Source organism: Triturus cristatus, chromosome 8 (assembly GCF_964204655.1).
Source record: "Triturus cristatus chromosome 8, aTriCri1.1, whole genome shotgun sequence".
Lineage (NCBI taxonomy): Eukaryota > Metazoa > Chordata > Amphibia > Caudata > Salamandridae > Triturus > Triturus cristatus.
Window position 1 is genome coordinate 697,876,105 of NC_140591.1, and position 19,142 is coordinate 697,895,246.

Genomic DNA, 19,142 nt, shown 5'->3' on the forward strand with positions numbered 1-19,142 from the left:
GGTATTTATGGCTCTAGAAGCAGTGTCGGCTGCATCGAGGGCACACTTAATGGAGGTGTTTGTAATGAGTTTACCCTCCTGTATTAGCTCATGAGCCCTACGCTTGTGTTTGTCGGGGAGGTGCTGCATAAGAGCCTCAAGTTCGTCGTAGTGTGCTCTGTCATAGCGCGCAAGTAGCGCTTGTGTGTTTGCAATGCGCCACATGTTTGCAGCTTGAGAGGCGGTGCGCTTGCCAGACGCGTCTAGGAGTTTGGATTCCTTGTCTGGCGGTGGGGCTTCTCCTGAGGACTGGGAGTTAGCCCGCTTTCTAGCTGTAGAGACAACTAGGGAATCTAAGGGAGCAGGGCCCTTAATGTATGCAGGGTCTGTGGGTGCCGCCTTATACTTTTTCTCTATTCTAGGGTTTAGTACCCTGGCCCTGACAGGGTCTTTGAACACCTCTGCGGCATGCTTGGTGACACCCTTAAGCATGGGTAAGATAGAGGTGGATTTGTCCTGTATGTCGAATGTATCCAGTAAGAAGTCGTCTTCCACTGGTTCAGTGTGCATGTCCACCCCATGGTAGTGTGCTGCTCTCTGCACTAAATGATGGAACCCTAAGGAGTCCTCTGGAGGAGACGGCCTGGATGGGTATAGGTTGTCCTGAGGAATATCGGGTACATCAGGGTTATTGTAATCCTCCCACGGGTCTGGGGTCCCTGGTGGAGTGGGATCCATTGGGGCGTCCGCCGGATAATTGTCCGGGTCCCCGTCGTCCGGATCTGGGGACGGGGCCGGAGAGTAGTGAGGTAAAGGTGGCGGAGACCTGGGAGGGGGAGGGGGTGGAGGAGGTGGAGGAGGTAGGGGAGGTGGTAGTGGGGAGGGCACTCTGAGGGGAGAAGTAGCAGAGTCCTTCCGTTTGGGTGGTGGAGGAGGAGCCGGAGTATCAAGGCGTCTTTTCTTGATAATTAAAGTCAATAGTCCAGTCTTTGGATCTTTGGACAGAGTCTTTTGTAAAGGGTCTGGTGTAAACAGAGCCAATGGCGTCGAGTCGTCCTTCGGCACCGGTGATTTCGGAACCGAGGACTTCGATGGTTTGTGTGTGCCATGCTTTTTTGGGGCCTCCGGTTTTTTCGGCGTCGAAGGAGTTTTCGGCGCCGGAGCGTCGGTGCCGACAGATTTGTGTTTGTGTTTGGTCGGCACCGAGAGTCCAGGCTTCGGCACCGGTGGCTTCGGAGTCGAGCTGGATATTGCTTTCTTCGGTGCCGGATGCTGTTTTTCGGCACCGGGCGTCGGCTGGCTCGATCCCGAGCTGCCGTGAGACTTTGGAGGCTTCGACACCGGGCCCGAAGGTGGGGTGATCGAAGCTTTGGTCTTGGTTTTGCCCAGGCCGGCAGGCGAGGGAGTAACCTGAGTCTCTTTGGTTTTGGGCGCGGGGGTGGGAGGGGGCACAGTACTCACGGCCCGCTGCGCCGGTGTGATGTCCTCCACGTCGGAGTCGTCGGCCTCGGAAGCGCTGACGACGTCTTCTTCCTGCTCGGTGTGTGTTTGCCCCAAAGCTTCGGCGCCGTCTCCGAAGATGTCCGGTGGAGCTGCAGACGATGAGTGCGCCAGGGTGCGTCGAGCTTTTCGATCCCGGATGGTTTTCTTCGATCGAAAAGACTTACAGGCGGGGCAGTCTCTGGCCTCGTGTTCTGGAGAGAGGCAAAGATTACACACCTGATGGAGGTCGGTGTGGGGAAATTAAGACCCACATTTTGGGCACTTTTTGAACGGAGTCCTTTCCATCGGCCGGGACCGGAGTCGAGGAGGGCCCGAAGGCCGGTGCCGATGTACGGGATGGAGAAAAGTGCCGCTTCGAGAGATGAAGATGATGATGAAGAAACTCGAAGAAACGAGGATTTTCCGTCGAGGCTGGAACCGTAGAAGTTCGAAGCCGGAGCACGAAGTATCACATCCGAGCCCGATGGCGGAAAAAAACAATCTGAGGATGGAGCCGAAGCCCATGCGCAGTACGGACCGAAGGAGGAGTCACCAAACTCGTGACTTCCAAAGACTGTCCAAGAAGAAAAACAAACAGCAAACATCCGGGCCCAACACCAGATGGCGATCTATGCTAAGTGTACAATCTGCAGCTCATATGCCTCGAACCATACGTTCCGATTATAGGATCCCTGAGAGCGAAGGATATAGATATAGACAGATAAGGCACAGGGTGCTGCAGCCAAATGTGAGGGAGATAGCACAGTGTCATCTCACGGGCTTTGAGAAGTGGCTCCTTTTGAAACAATCAGACAAAAGCCTGACTTCGGAGTTGTATAGAAACTTGGGAGGGGAGGAACAGGAGACAAAGACGCCCTCTCAGTATTATGGGAGCGGGAACTGGGAAGGGCCCTTTCCCTGAAGGAGTGGCGAGACATATTTTATAGAGCTCGGCATACCTCCACAAGCGCAGTTAGCATGGAAACGGCAATGAAAATCGTCACTTACTGGTATCTTACCCCAGAAAGGTTAAAGAAAGGGAACCCGGATAGGGATGATAGATGCTGGTGAGGTTGCGAGGGGTTGGGGACATTGGTTCACATGCTGTGGGAATGCCCTTGCCTGATGGGCTTCTGGGAGGAAATATTGACAGATATTGATACATACTGTGACACCTAGTTTCTCATTTTCTCCTTGTTCGTAATACTGGGCCTCCCTAATCCCCTCACATACCACTTAAAATCTTGACATGGTAAGAACATAGCATTAGCATTGGGGGTGGGGCACCAATTGATTTTGGCGCTCTGGGGAACAAGTAAGATCCCGACGCACCGGCAGTAGATTTATTGACTATGGCACATTCTGGGGATGGAGAAACTCTCAGCCACTCAAAAACAGCAAATAGACACGTTCAGGGAGGTGTGGAGTCCATTTATAGGCTTACCGTCTCAGGAGTTCACTGAATTGACCTGTCCCAGATATTTATGTATTTTCAGATTAACTGACCCTACGGTCCAATCGATTTTTACAATACACGAAACAGTGCACAGGAGCCCGCAGATCAGCAATACACTAGGGTTAGGTACCTGGGGGTGGTGGGTCAGGAATTGGGAGGGGGATTTGGGTTCCTTTTTGTTTTTGTTTTATATACTGCATGCTATCTATGGCCGAATGTTGACACCAGATGTGCACATCATGTTGTTGCTTGGAACTATAAAGATTGGAATGCAGTATATTAATATTAATAAACAAATTTAAACATAAAACATAGTTTCCAACGCAGGGCCTGCATGTGCCATCTGGCGTAAGGGGCGCGAAAGGTGGATGATGCGAGGAGTCCAAGGGGCCTCCGAAACATCATCACTGAAACCAAACATTCAGAACGAACCAATGGGATCATATTCTGAATGTTCCAGACTCACTGCACGGAGTAAAAGCCTTGAACACTAAAGTGTCCAGGATACTCCTTTTAAAAGGAATTCTCTGCATTGGCATGAAATGGGACTTCTGCTTGTTGACGGAGAACCACGAGGAGATCAAGAGCCCGGCCGTTATCTGTGATGGAATACAGTAAGCCTACCATGAGCAGCCACTCATCGAGATATGGGAATGCAGGTATACCTACTGCAGAAGATGAGCAGTGTATAGGTACTAAACACAAAGATCCACCCTCAGATAGATTCAAAAGCCATGTCCTCCCAGATTAGGTATGTTTCCTACAGTGGTGGTAAAAACACACAGTTTGTTTAAATACCCCTCACACACCAAAAGGGCCCTTGGTGTCATACTTCATCATAGGGGTCTTCCCGCCCCTCTACGGGACGGGCGTGCTACGACCTACGGTTACGCGGGAGCACTGTTGTTGTGAGACAACTAGGTGTCGTGTAGGAGTTTGAGTGGAAGGGTCAGGAGTGAATGGAAAGGTGAGGTTGAAAAATACCTGGCTTGTTGGTAAAAAAAACTTTAATATACCTTTGAGCTGGTATTATTCAAATATGGGGAAGGAGGTGTATTGCCTCAATGAGCTGTGACTCCTATGTCAGTCAACATGTTTCGAAGCCCTCCCTGGCTTCTTCTTCAGGACCAAAAGGATCCCTTCCATACTCACTTATCAACGTGGTGCGTGATTCTCTAATCTTTATTGCGAAATGTGTTAGTGCAAATAAATATATGGTGCATGTGAATTATCACTGCACTTATACGATACCTAAATAGGTATCTGTCATTGTTATCTGGAAGAAAAACAGCATAATATTAAAATGCAGGACAATGACATCATCCATCGTGACACATAGTGACCTGAAAAAGAAGTGTAATGTGTGACCATATACTCCTTATCGTTAATCACAGTGAAGATTGATGGTGATGCGTCCCGCTGTTATTGGAGGAAAAAATGACATTTACAAAGACATACACACATAGAACATAAAGTACATACTCTATATCAAAGGACTCGGTCTACTTAGTCCAAAGAGTATTACTACATCTGATCGATACCACACGTATTAAGAGTATATATCTGGGAAAAGTATATCCATGTAGCAGAGATGTCAACCTACTTGATTTTAAATGCAAAAAATGCTCCATGAGCCTGTAACGGGTGGGAGGGGTGCCTGTAGTTGCAACCTAGGAAAAACGAGTAGGCAATTCATTTTGAAGGAATCGTTTTGCCTTCAGACCCACTCGACTGCATGACTGATCCCCGGCTATGCCGTGCTCACTGCTCCTGGGACACTGCCCCACCGTGCCTGGCCTCCCCGCAGCTCCGCTGAACAATGGAGTTCGTTCGGGGAGGTTCTTAAGTATGGCTCTTAATTGTTGTTCCTGCTCTAAGATAAGGGCGAGAGGAGTTGCACTTGTATCTCGCCGGAAAAGAACCTAGAAATACCTAGGTACCTGTATGCTAGAGCGCCAACCACGGGTGTCTCCCGGAAGTGATACCGGTAATGCGAGGTGGACGTTGCGCTCGTCTGTATTGCAGTGCCAGGCCCTGATGTTCGGCTGATCGCCGCAGAAGAGTTCATCTATGATTACACCCGGAAGTGGTATTAACAGGGAAGGTTTTAGGCTGAAACTAGACTGCCAACCTCCTTCCTGTATCATTACAAGATCCAGGATGTTTGGTGTAATTCATTGTGGGCTGTATGCTGTCCTGTAAATTAAAGTTTGGGGCACATTGATTTGGCCTCCTCAGGGTGTGAATAAACAAGTTTGTGACATGAAAAATACATACAATGATTTCTCTCTCGCATAATGACCGCCACTGAATCCACGTATCCTATAAGCCCCCTCTCTCTATCAGTTACCATTTGGATTTATAAAGCACAGATTGTGTGTATTAAAACAAGACCCTGGTGTACAGGGACAGACACTGACATTGGGGGTTATTCATATGAATCGTACGTGCATTTATTAATGCCGGGGATACCATCTGGTCTACAACCCAGCTACTGTGTTTATTACGAGCCAAGTGATCAGGTTGGTATCAGGGGCTCTATTTCAGGAGTGATGGTTATCTATAGGTACATCCAAGGAGTTTCTTTACGTAAACTGGTTCCATGGTATTTCATCATTGAGCCCATCGATGTGCATCCCCAGACGGAATACCCACCGCTGTTCTTTTTCAAACAGGCCAGTCTTGCCATCCAGTTGTTCAATCGCGGTCCACCTCAAATTTCCCACCCCGTGATTGTTGTTCAGGTAGTGGGTCGACATTTGGTTGTGCTCCTCCCGCAACAAATGTTGCTCCTATGTTCCCCAATGCAAACCTTGATGGGTCTGGTGGTCATTCCTAAGTATTACAGGCCACATGGGCAGGTGATCATATAAACAACTTTGCTGCTATTGCAATTTGTAAAACCTCTTTCTTCCCACTTATTACCATTTCTGAATGTTATATGCTTGCTCCTGCAGGTCAGGTGGAATGTGCTACAGTTACCACACGGGTGATGTCCCTGTACTGGTGGTAATAGTAGGCCCGTTGGTCTTGTTGGTGGAGATTTCCTTGTTCTAGTGTGGACGAGCATGTCCTTCAAATGTTTTCCTCTCCTGTGGGAGAACATGGGTTTAGGGATGTTCAGTTGGCAGCTGTTGATGAGTCTCCAGTGCTTGTTGACAATCTTCGTGATCTGGTTAGAATGTGTGTTAAATGAGGTAACACAGATAGGTCTTTCTTCTTGTTCAACGGTAACTCTGTCCTACAGCAGGGACTACCTGTTGTTGTTTCTTGCCCTCTTCATAGCCTTGTCGATGACTTTTTTGGGGTAATTCCGTTTCAAAAGTTTAGTTTGCAGGTCAGATGCCTGACTCCTGAAATCCTGTAGTTCCGTGCAATTCCTCCGGAGGCGGAGGAATTGTCCACAGGGAAGGTTCTCCCTGAGATGGCGAGGATGAAAGCTACGATATAGGAGTGAGCAGTTCTTTGCTGACGCTTTGAAATGTGTAGTTTTCAGCATCCCTTCATCTGGATATATGTTGAGGTCCAGAAACACCAAGTTGCCTCGTGAGGTGGTACTCGTGAATTTTAAGAAAATCTTGAATACCAGCGACCCCTTCTACCACCATATAAGAACTTGGAAACGGTATATTGATCATATACTAATGATTTGGGAAGGGGATATTCCATCTATGGAAGCCTTCATGGCATGGCTAAATCAGCAGAACAATTTTCTAAAATTCACTAATAACCACCTCACGAGACAACTTGGTGTTTCTGGACCTCAACATATATCCAGATGAAGGGACGCTGAAAACTACGTCACATTTCAAAGCGACAGCAAAGAACTGCTTACTCCGATATAATAGCTTTCATCCTCGCCATCTCAGGGAGAACCTTCCCTACGGACAATTCCTCCGCCTCCGGAACTACAGAATTTCAGGAGTCAGGTATCTGTCCTGCAAACTAAACTTTTGAAACAGAATTACCCCAAAAAAGCCATTGACAAGTCTATGAAGAGGGCAAGAAACAACAACAGGGAGTCCCAGCTGGAAACAGAGTTACCGTTGAACAAGAAGAAAGACCTATCTGTGTTACCTCATTTAACACACATTCGAACCAGATCACGAAGATTGTCAACAAGCACTGGAGACTCCTCAACAGCTGCCAACTGAACATCCCTAAACCCATGTTCGCCCACAGGAGAGGAAGAAATTTGAAGGACATGCTCGTCCACACTAGACCAAGGAAATCTCCAGGAACAAGACCAACGGGCCTACTATTACCACCAGTACAGGGACATCATCCGTGTGGCAACTGTAGCACATGCCACCTGACCTGCAGGAGCAGGCATATAACATTCAGAAATGGTAATGAGTGGGAACAAAGAGGTTTTACAAATTGCAACAGCAGGGATGTTGTATACATGATCACCTGCCCATGTGGCCTGGAATACATAGGATGACCACCAGACCCATCAAGATTCGCAACATTCGTTGCAGGAGGAGCACAACGAAGATGTCGACCCACTACCTGACCAACAATCACTGGGTGGGAGATTTGAGGTGGACCGTGATTGAACAACTGGATGGCGAGAATGGCCTGTTTGAAAAAGAACAGCGGTGGGTATTCCGTCTGGGAACGCACATTGATGGGCTCAATGATGAAATACCATGGAACTGGTTTACGTAAAGAAACTCATTGGATGTACATATACATAACCATCACTCCTGAAATAGAGCCCCTGATACCAACCTGATCACTTGGCTCGTAGTAAACACAGTAGCTGGGTTGTGGACCGTATGGTATCCCCGGCATTAATAAATGCACGTACGATTCATATGAATAACCCCCAATGTCAGTGACTGTCCCTGTACACCAGGGTCTTGTTTTAATACACACAATCAGTACTTTATCAATCCAAATGGTAACTGATAGAGAGAGGTGGCTTATAGGATACGTGGATTCAGTGGCGGTCATTATGCGAAAGAGAAATCATCATATGTATTTTTCATGTCACAAACTTGTTTATTCACACCCTGAGGAGGCCAAATCAATGTGCCCCAAACTTTAATTTACAGGACCGCATACAGCCCACAATGAATTACACCCAACATCCTGGATCTCGGAACGATACAGGAAAGAGGTTGGCAGTCTAGTCTCAGCCTAAAACGTTCCTTGTTAATACCACTTCCGGGTGTAATCATAGATAAACTCTTCTGCGGCGATCAGACTAACATCAGGGCCTGGCGCTGCAATACAGACGAGCGCAACGTCCACCTCGCATTACCGGTATCACTTCCGGGAGACACCCGTGGTTGGCGCTCTAGCATACAGGTACCTAGGTATATCTAAGTTATTTTCCGGCGAGATACAGGTGCGACTCCTCTCGCCCTTATCTTAGAGCAGGAACAACAATTAAGAGCCATACTTAAGAACCTCCCCGAACGAACTCCATTGTTCAGCGGAGCCGCGGGGAGGCCTGACATGGCGGGGCAGTATCCCAGGAGCAGTGAGTACGGCATAGTCGGGGATCAGTCATGCAGTCGAGTGGGTCTGAAGGAAAAACGATTACTTTAAAATTAATTGCCTACTCGTTTTTCCTAGGTTGCAACTACAGGCACCCCTCCCACCCGTTACAGGCTCATGGGGCATTTTTGCATTTAAAAACAAGTAGGTTGACATCTCTACTACCTGGATATACTTTTCCCTTATATACACTCTAAATACGTGTGGTATCGATCAGATGTAGCAATACTCTTTGGACTAAGTAGACCGAGTCCTTTGATATAGAGTGTGTGCTTTATGTTCTATGTGCGTTTGTCTTTGTAAATGTCATTTTTTCCTCCAATAACAGCGGGACACATCACCATCAATCTTCACTATTAATAACGATAAGGAGTATATGGTCACACATTACACTTCTTTTTCAGGTCACTATGTGTCACGATGGATGATGTAATTGTCTTGCATTTTAATATTATGCCATTTTTCTTCCAGATAACGATAACAGATACCTATTTAGGTATCGTTTAAGTGCAGTGATAATTCACATGCACCATATATTTATTTGCACGGACACATTTCGCAATAAAGATTAGAGAATCACGCACCACGTTGATAAGTGAGTGTAGAAGGGATCCTTTTGGTCCTGAAGAAGAAGCCAGGAGAGGGCTTCGAAACATGTTGACTGACATAGGAAGCACAGCTCATTGAGGCAATACACCTCCTTCCCCATATTTTAATAATACCAGCTCAAAGGTATATTAAAGTTTTTTTGACCAACAAGCCAGGTATTTTTTAACCTCACCTTTCCATTCACTCCTGACCCTTCCACTCACACTCCTACCCGACACATAGTTGTCTCAAAACAACCGTTCTCCCGCGTAACCGTAGGTCGTAGCACGCCCCGTCCGGTAGAGGGGCGGGAAGACCCCTAGGATGAAGCATGACACCAAGGGCCCTTTTGGTGTGTGAGGGGTATTTAAACAATCTGTGTGTTTTTCCCACCAATGTAGGAAACATACTTAAACTGGGAGGACATGGCTTTTGAATCTATCTGAGGGTGGATCTTTGTGTTTAGTATCTATAGACTGAAGGAGGGCGTATCCACCTCCACTGCTCTGGTCGAGTAGTACCTCTTTACTCCCCCCTTTGTTTTTTTTAAGATGAGCAGTGACCATCATTTTCATGAACATCTGAGGGGCTGAGATATGGCTGAAGGGCAGCAAAGCGAATTGGAAATGTTCTGACGCCATCAGGAAACGCAAGTAACATCTATGGGGCAGCATGGTGGATATATGAAAATACGTATCCTGCAAGTCCCAGGACGCCATTCAGCCCACAAGATCCAGAACAGAGAGGAACTGAGCCATAATGAACAGTATGAATTTGTCTTCCTTCAAAAATGCATTCAATGGCCGAAGATCTAGTATATTAAGCCTGAGACCAATGTTCTTTGAGATAAGGAAGTACTGCAAATAGCAGCCCGCCCCCTCTTCGAGTACAGCACTCACTTGATGGTGCCGTTGCCCAGCAGGAGATTCACTTCTTGCATCAACATAGAGACGTGGTCCACTGTTGTTGTGGGGGAATATGAGGTGAGGATGAAATGAAAGGATTCCTAGTCTGTTACACTTAATTTCTTCTGTCTAGATTTCCCTGATTTGGTCTTCTGTTCAGTACAGTGGACAACAGTTTTGGAACAATAGTGACATTTTTATCTTTCTTCCCTAAAATGTCTTCTGCAGAATATGTCATAGGGTTATCGAATTCAGAATGATTTTGGTTAATAGAAGCAGCTATGAAGTTCTTGAGCTTTCTGAACCATAAGACAACAGGACAGATGGAGTTGGATACCTTCTTGCTACTGAGTTCAATATGAATACAGGAGTCAATGAGAACCTTGTAAAATAGGCAACGTTGGCGAGACATAATGAGATTAGTGATCTGGAAGAAGAGGGGACTGGGGTGTGGCCAGCTGTGTGGGAGTGACCATTTGTAAGAAATTCACTAACTTGGATGGATTTGTTTTGAAACAGCAAGTGTTGGGCAAAGTCAAGAAAATTCTTCTACTTCTAGGGTTCATACTACCCAACATGAAAAAGTAGTTGCCCCAATGATACATTCCACAATGAAGTACTAAAATGAGTAACAACTTTGCACTCAATAGATCAAGAGTAAAATTCCTGTATTTTGTTTTTTTTTAATTGCTTTTTGACGATGGCAGACTCCGACAGAGTCAAGTGCCCACCATACCAAACAATAGAAAAACATGCATATTTTACCAGTAAAAACAAGTTGCTTACTTTTGGTAAAGTGTTTTCTGGTAGAAACTATCTAGCTGAAGGTTCCAAACCTATTGAATATTTACCAGGTGTCACGTTGGATCTAGAAGCTTTTCAGCAGTACCTCTGTGAGTCTGAAGACGGTGCCGTGCTGCACCACACCTACGCCGTTCCATTCCGAAAATGACGAGCAGAGCCTACATAGGCGCAGTCAGTTGCTTTTGAGGCTGTCCATGCCCCAAGACGTAGAGCCCCACTAGCAAATTGGTGGGGACCAGTGTGCAGAATCCTAGACTTGAGATCTTATTAATGGATAGGGTCTGATCACAGAACAGGGAGAAAACCAGTGACTTGACCTTCACATCAAGATGATCTATTTTGTAGAAGATTATTAAAAAGGCAGGGATGGAGAGTTGGTAACCAAGGAACCAGTGATGGCACGGAGGTGAGGGGAACTACCTGTGTTCACATTGTGGGTGTCAGTAGCACGCTTGATCTTGCATGGGTGTTACCAACAGAAAACTAGCAGCAATACTAAAAGTGGTTATCGGAGAGGGCGAGGATAGAAATTTGGTAACCCTAGATGCTGGAGTGGTAGAAACTGGGCAAAAAGAGGCAGTAGATTCAAGGACCTATGGGCAACCAAGACAGAGAAGGCCAGTTTGCGAGGCGGTGGGGCATCATCTGAGGTTTCCTATGGTGGTGGTGGATTTTCAGGTATGCCAAGAAGATCCTGAAGTACACTTTTAGCAATGCGCTTTTGCAGCTCTTGACATAATGAGGGATGAAAGTTACAACTAGCATTCAAGATCTAACAAGGCTATAAAAATACAGATTTTCAACTCTAGACCTGAATCTCAAAATAATTCAATAAACAATCATCTTCTAAGTAAAACAGATAAACTGCCCAGGACAAGCGTACAAATAAAAAAGCCCACTCACATTAAAGTAAGAAAATCTGTTTTGTGAAGGCACTTCTCCTTTTAGAATACATATAGCAATTGAGATCAGTAATACATGAGAATTAATTCTATTCCGGGGGGGGGGACGGGGGGGGGGGGACGGGGACGTGGGAACCCATTGGGGATTGGACTGCCAAAATTTCCTAGAAGCTATGACAATCTTTTCTAGGGGGTACAGTATTACTCTTTAGCTGGAATACAATTCTTATTCTATGGATTATTCTGCTAATTCTTGTATTTAGCACGTTTGATGGAGTAGAGTAGGTTGCCTCATTGCAGAGGTTTGCATACTATTGCTTAGCATGCTAATGGTGTGCTGTGTTAAGCTTGTTAAAAGTTGGAATGCTTTTCTTGGTCATGCATTTGGCAAATGTTACCACATCTCTCTATTCAGAACTGTGAAAATAAAATAACGTAACATGGGAAGGTAATTTTGTGAAAGCAATCACTTGTGACCCAGGATCAATGCCCCCATGTTAACTAACCATCAAATATTTTTTGCATGTAGTGCATTTTGTATGTCCAATTTTTAAAACACCACTTCTGTATTCCATCCATTTTTGTATCTTGTTTCATATACTATATTATAAGGGCTTGTAGCTATCTACTAGAATTAGACGTAGAGCGTAGACATTTTTCCTTAGTGCTGTAGTGTGAATAAGGGACCCACTCTGCAGCAATAAACGTAACACATTTTAGTGTTTACCACATATTGTTGTTCCATCATGATATGCATGCTTGAGACCCTTTCGAAAATTTTAATAGCTCGACAGTGCTCACAAGAAAAGTTTGTTTAGAGTAGGCAAAAAACTAGCTCCAGTCTGAAATGTGTCATGATTGGCAAGGAAATGTACCAACCTGCTCATGCATAATTTCCGAAAGTTCTCTAATCATTTCTCTGTAGTTGGCTTTCATCTCTTCTTGATACTCTAGCTGATCTTCTTTTATCAGCCTTTCATTAATTCCCAAAGCTTGGCCACAGGCTTCAACAAATTGCCTGAAACACATGAACAAAAACAAATTACTTGGGAGTCCTCTAGGCTGTCAGATGCATGTGCTTTAGAGCTGCCTCCGATTTATGAGAGATTTTATAACTGAGCAACTTTAAAAACGAAGACTTCACTGCTTTAGCAAACATTTTATGACAATCATAATTTGTGTGCATTCATGTACTGTTTTTTTTTTTAAAGAGTAGCTTTTTGACTATGGCAGAGCCCAACTTCAGAGTCTAGAGCCCACCCCACCATACCAAAAAATATGCATATTTTACCATTAACTAGCAAGTTCCTTACCTTCAGTAACACTGTTTCTGGTAGAGACTATGTAGCTGCAGACTCCAAACATTTTGAAGATTCACCAGGTGTCAGACTGGATCCAGAAACTTTCCAGCAGTACCTCTGTGCGCCTGTAGTTTGCGCCGTGTGGCACCACACTTGCACCGTTCCATTCCAGAAATTGCGAGTGGAGCCTATATAGGCGCGGTCAGTTGCTTTCGAGGCTGTCCATGCACCCGGACGCAAAGCCGCACTAGCAAATAAGAGGTGACCAGTGTGCAGAATCCTAGACTTGAGACCTTATTAATGGATAGAGTTTGATCACAGAATGGGGAGTATCATTGAGGAATCTGAGGTTAGACAGAGTCTTCAACTAGAAAGAGGGTTAGTGAAGGTAAGTAAGTTGTTCTTCTGATAGATACTTCTAGCAGCAGATTCCACAACTTTTGAATAGATACCAAAGCAATAACTATTCGAAGGAGGGTCTCTGAAAGCACTCAAACCATAAAGTCCATTTGACCAAGTGGGCAAAATGCTCCTCTCGGCGAACTGGACTGTTCAGGCAATAGTGCATTGTGAACGTATGAAGGACACCCACATAGCCACCTGGCAAATGTCCAGGAAAGACATTCCATGTGGCAACACAGTGGTAGCAGCTTTGGCTCTGGTAGAATGAGCACACACTCATTCCGGAGGCTGCTTTCTGGGCAATGCGCAGCAGATCTTAATGTAAAGCACGATCCAGTGGGAGATGGTTGTCTTATGCTCAACCTTGCCTTTTTCATCCTAGAAAATCCAGAAAATAGCTAATCATCCATCCAATATTTTTGGGTTCAGCGCTCTCCTGGGGTCCAACTAGTGAAGTCTCTACCCTTCCTTGGAGGAGTGAGCATAGAATTTGAGGTGGTGTGTTGACTGACATGGAAAGGCTTCTCAACTTTAAGAAAGAAGGAGGCTCCTGTCCATAAAACCAGTTTGTCTGGAAAGGTGTATAGCGGGATGACACAGAGAGCCTGAAGCTCAATCACAAGCTGTGCCGATGTTAGGGCGACAGGGAACACTGTCCCGAAGGTGAGAAGCCATAAAGGACAGCTGTGAAGTGGCTCGAAGGGGGTGCACATCTGATATGTGAGGACTAAGTTAAGTTCCCACTGTGGCAAGGGACATGAAGGGTACAAATGATGCAAACCTTTCAAAAAGCGTATGACAACTAGAGACTTAAACAATGAGGGCTGATCCAGTAACCATAAACCAGTTGAAAGAGCCTGTAGCTGTTCCCAGAGCAAATCACTACTGATCTAGGGACAAAACAAACAACAAAACATATAAGTTAGCCTGGAGGGGGTCTATCTGCCGAGTACATCACTAAACCACAAATTTTCCCCGACAGGCATACAGTTTTTGCTGAGGGATTCCTAGCTGCCAAGATGACATCAACCACCGCAGGAGCAAGGTTGAAGGTGTTCAGCTGTTGCCACCCAATCCCCTTGCGTAAACGAGGATATTGCAAAGGCCGGGGTGCAGACCACTGCCCTGTTTCTGCAATAGCACATTCTTTCGTAGGGGCAGCCTGATCGGAGGACAGATGCTCAAGCCCAGGAGTCCTGGATATAATACTCTCTGTGCTTAATCTGGAGCCACTAGGATGGCTTTGAGCCCAGTCAGACCTGATTTTCTTGAGAGCATGGGGCAGGAGGGATATCGGCGGAAAGGCATACAGAAATCCCAAGCTTCACTCGAAGCAGAACGTCTCAGAACAAGAGACGCATTGGAAACTTCAATGTGCAGAAGTGCTGAAATTGCACACACACTACAGTGGCAAACAGAAAGCTAAGGTTCTCCCCACTCATGGAAGAGACCTTGTACCACCCCTGGGTGTATATGCCACTCAAACTGCTAGGCGTGACGGCTGAGCTCGTCTGCCCAGGCATGCAACAATCCTGCCAGGTAGTTCACTACCTTGTTTTGATGATTGGAAGGAAGGCTTTCATCGCCAAGCAGACGGCCCTCACATTCAGACGGTTGATATGGAGCTAGGACTCTCTCGGAGACCAAAGGGGGGGGGGGGGGTGTTAGGGGAGGGGAGCCCAAAACCGAACCATGCCCAGAATTACTCAGATGAAATAGTCATATGTGACTTCTGCACATTAATAGTGGAGAGGAGTTGGCCTAAAGGCTAAAAGGTGGCCGATACAAATCTGGGGAACTGGGTTCGAGTGTCGGCAATGATGTTGAATATCCTGTGATTCTGGGCAAATCACTAACAAAAATGAATATGTCCTCTTGTAATGCAACTGGTGCTATGTAAAGCGCTCTGATACCCGATTCGGGTCAAGTTTGCGCTATATAAAACTCTGTAAAAAAATAAATAAAATAGTGAACCCCAATGATGACAAAAGGTTCACCATAGTCTGGAGGTGGTGGACGACTGCCTGGGGTGAGCATGCCTTCAAAAGCCTATTGTCGAGTTAAGACAAAACTGGAACCTCAACATTTGGTGCACCCACTGGCAGCACTTTTGGGAATACCCAGGGTGCACTGGTGAGACCAATGGGGTCACAGAGCGAGAGGAAATTATACTGACCTACTACGAACTGCAGGTAGCGTTGATGGGCCTGCAGGATGGGAATTTGGAAATAGGCATCCTGCAGGCCCAACACCACCATCTAGTCTACAACGCTGAGGGCAGACAAGACCTGGGCCAGTATGAGAATCTCAAATGTTTCCTTTCAGATAAAGGTGTTGAGAGGACACAGGTGTAAAATAGGACATAAGCACCAGAAAGTCCAGTGGAAGCTGCAGCGGCATGGAATGGTAGAGCAGGGCACACCCCTTCCAAACAATTTGCAGGACCCACATGTCGGATGTTACAGCTTGCCAACCCGGCAAAATTCGTCAAATCCTGCCCCCCACCAGGGGGCTGGGCTCCATTAAGGGCATGCTAAAAGGGGTTTAATACATGGGGCTAAATAGGGGGCAATTGACTGGGTGGTCCATTAACTTGGACCATGGGCCTGTAGGAACAGTGACTGGGCTTGTTAAATGAAGCAGACTGGCGAGATGCCCACTAGCTCACCGTATTCTAGCCGTCCTGGCTCGCCTCAAGCACATTCAATTAAACTACCTACATGACACCTAGGCATCTCTGGATGCCGGGTAAATGCACTTCATCTGACTTCCCTCAGTGCCACTCGGCTGGCGCCAATTTCTTCCATATGGCAAAGGCTTGCCCCATTATAATGTCGTATTGGAGTGTCATTGTGGACACTCTGACAGGCAGAGAAGCCAGTCGAGCGTTGCTCCGCTGGGCATAGTGGAGGAATTGGGCTTACCCGAGTGAATTCTGGCTATATAAGACACAGCTCAATACTGAAACTAATCTGCAGCCCCTAGCATTCTAAATGAACTGCTGCTGTGCACTGGTGTGCAAAACGCAAGGAACCCATCTATAGGGCCAAAGGATGCCAGTGGAAGCATGACAAAATCTGGGGACAGTGGTAGAGTTTTTCATGGTGGGAGGAGTGGGGACGCTACAAAAAAACAAATCTGCAGTGGGAGGGAACACCAAATGGGATGGGATATAATTCTCCAAAGCAATGTAATGTCATGGTGTTTTTTAAACTCAAAGTTGGCTATGGAAAAAAAAACTTTGAAAGAGGGAGAGTGGGAGCACCACTGCAAAACTGCTTGACACCTTGTTGAGATTGCATTGGCTGACGATATGGGGTGTCTGCCAAAGCCGGGAAGGGGGCAATAGGACTGGTGCTGTTGGCAATGTGAGGACGATCATCCCAGGGAGCGTGTCGTGGTACTGCTCTCCTTGAGCCGCTCGGGAGAAGAACCTGCCTTGCAATGTAACATGTGAATCCCAAAGGGAATGCCCTTAGGGGCTGGCTATATATCGCCTGAAAAAATGGTTGACCGCAGCCATGTACGGTGGCGAATATCAACACTAGTGTCAATGTCCCACTGGATAGAATCAGTGGTGTCCAAGCATCAACAAACTGACAACTGGTCCGCGCCACAACTGTCCTGAATAGCCTGGACGAGGACAGATCAGAGATCTTAAGGCACAGTAGGGAGGACTTGAGTCACTGAATCCAAAAGGATGTGGGGATAGTGCCCCAGAAGGCAGCTGGATTAAGAGCCACGCCAGTGGATGAGATGATGTTCTTTCCAAATGTCCCTTCATCTGTTTTGACTCCCTATCGGGGGAGTAGTTGGAAATGTGTTTTGGTTTGTCCTGCTTGTAGACGCCTGCAACACCAAGCTTTTAGGGGATGGGTGCTGAGATAAAAACGCAGGGTCACCTGGGCTAGGTTGGTTGTGTCTTATCTGACCGTAGACTGGGGGGCCCAAGCAAGGTTTGGCCCATGCCCCAAACAATGTATACATACGTGCCTCATTGAAAGGGTGTTTGCCCCTGTTGGAGGACTTCTGTCAGGACACTGGTCTTGACCTGCAAGTTGGGAAGCTGAAGGTCAAGGCCTTCGGCCACCCTACAAGTCACAATAGCATAAAAAGTGCTCCTTGCAGTGGCACCAGGGGGTGAGAGGAGCCATGACTCAGGGAAGGTATCAAGGCCACTAACATCGTGCAGATCATTATACCAATCCTCTATGTAGTATGGTTGGTTAAACTCAACACCTGCATCACAATCATTGCCCGAATCAGTGCCAAACAGAGAATGCAAGGTATGTGTTCTCCCTTGTGAAGGCGGCAGGCCGGTTGGAAAAATAGGTGCCTCAACACCGCCTGAGCGCTACCTTGACTGAGGTTGAACTGGCGTCAACTCAGTGTCAAAGAGTACAATAGGTACCTCGTTTTTTGGTGGCAAAACAGACACATAGCAACACAATGCCAATCATATTGTTCTGAATACCAGTATCACTTATAGGAGCTCCTTTAGGGATTTTTTTTTTAATTACGCCGCTAATTTCCTCATCTGACTGATAAAACTTTCACATATATACGCTTGGAGAGTCAACAATTATATGTAAGCAAATCATACATGAATCTTATATAACAGGATAGTTAAGACACTTATTAAAGTTTTGACTTCTTTATGATATCACCCTGCATTTACTTATATTCCCGATGAACAAGTTACTTAACTTCGCTAACCTTTTTTCTGGTAGAAACTCTATCTAATCACATATTAATCACCTTGTGAATTTCAACAGGTGCCAGGGCCACCTTCTGTTGGAATTCCCTCGCATGTTGATAGGTGGCATCGTACGGCTTCACATGACTTCCAGGCCCCCACATCTGCAATACCTCAGTGCGTCGATGTTTGTTTCTTTCTGATCTCTGTCGGACGCGGAGCCCATGGAAATCAGAACATGCTAGTGCACAAATCTCCAAATTGGCATCCTATTAATGGACTCTCTGAGTTCATTCAACAGAACAGGGAGGAGGGTGGATCCACCCTCCTCCCTGTTCTGTTGAATGGACTCAGGATCTAAATACATTACATTATTTGTCTTTAATAAAGAACGAGTTTGCAGTAGATGCTAATTTATCTTCTCTAGAGGAGGATATTCCTTTTGATTAAACAATTAAGGCAGTTATTTAATTAAATAAGGTAAAGCCCCTGGTTCAGATGGATTTTCCATTGAGTTTTAGTCACATTCCTCCAAACATTTACTCTCCAAACTATTTCACATTTTCAATGTTTTTTGGATAATAAGTCAGCTCAAGGCTTCTTTCAAAATACATTAGTCTGTCTTATTCTTAAAAAATTGCTCTGCTCCTAAATTACTCAAAAACTATCACTCAATCTCACTTGTAATTATTAATTATAACATCTGTATAAAAGGTTTGCTTTATGTTTAGAACTTTTATAATCAAAATTACTTGTATGTGAAAAATCTAGCTGTGTGAATGGTAGATTATTGTCAGATAAAACAAGATAGCTTTTATTTAATAAAGTAAATCTGACAACTACAAACACCAACTAACTACCTGCTATAACTCTTGAGGATGAGAAAGTCTTTGACGGGAAGGGGTAGAATTTTATGTTTCAAACTTTGGATCTGTTTGGATTGAGGACTACTACTGTTAATTTGATTGCATTATTGTATTCCTCCATAAGGCGTCTACATGTGTTAACAGAACAACATCCTGTATTTTAAATTACTGAGTGGAGTAAGAAAGGGTTATCCCTTATCACCACTAGTTTATCCTGGCTTTGGAACCATTTACCTAAAAAATTAAAAAATAC

General features: G+C 45.6%; 1 protein-coding gene across 8 annotated transcripts in view; it reads right to left on the reverse strand.

Annotated features, from left to right (window-relative positions):
• The window catches only part of DOCK9 (dedicator of cytokinesis 9), a 1,069,784-nt gene that overhangs the window by 9,756 nt on the left and 1,040,886 nt on the right, over positions 1 to 19,142 (reverse strand). For all 8 annotated transcript variants that reach the window (XM_085622123.1, XM_085622117.1, XM_085622120.1 and 5 more), the window contains one exon: positions 12,504 to 12,642. In XM_085622123.1, coding sequence (XP_085478249.1) covers positions 12,504 to 12,642 — 139 coding nt within the window. The remainder of the gene's footprint in view (positions 1 to 12,503; positions 12,643 to 19,142) is intronic.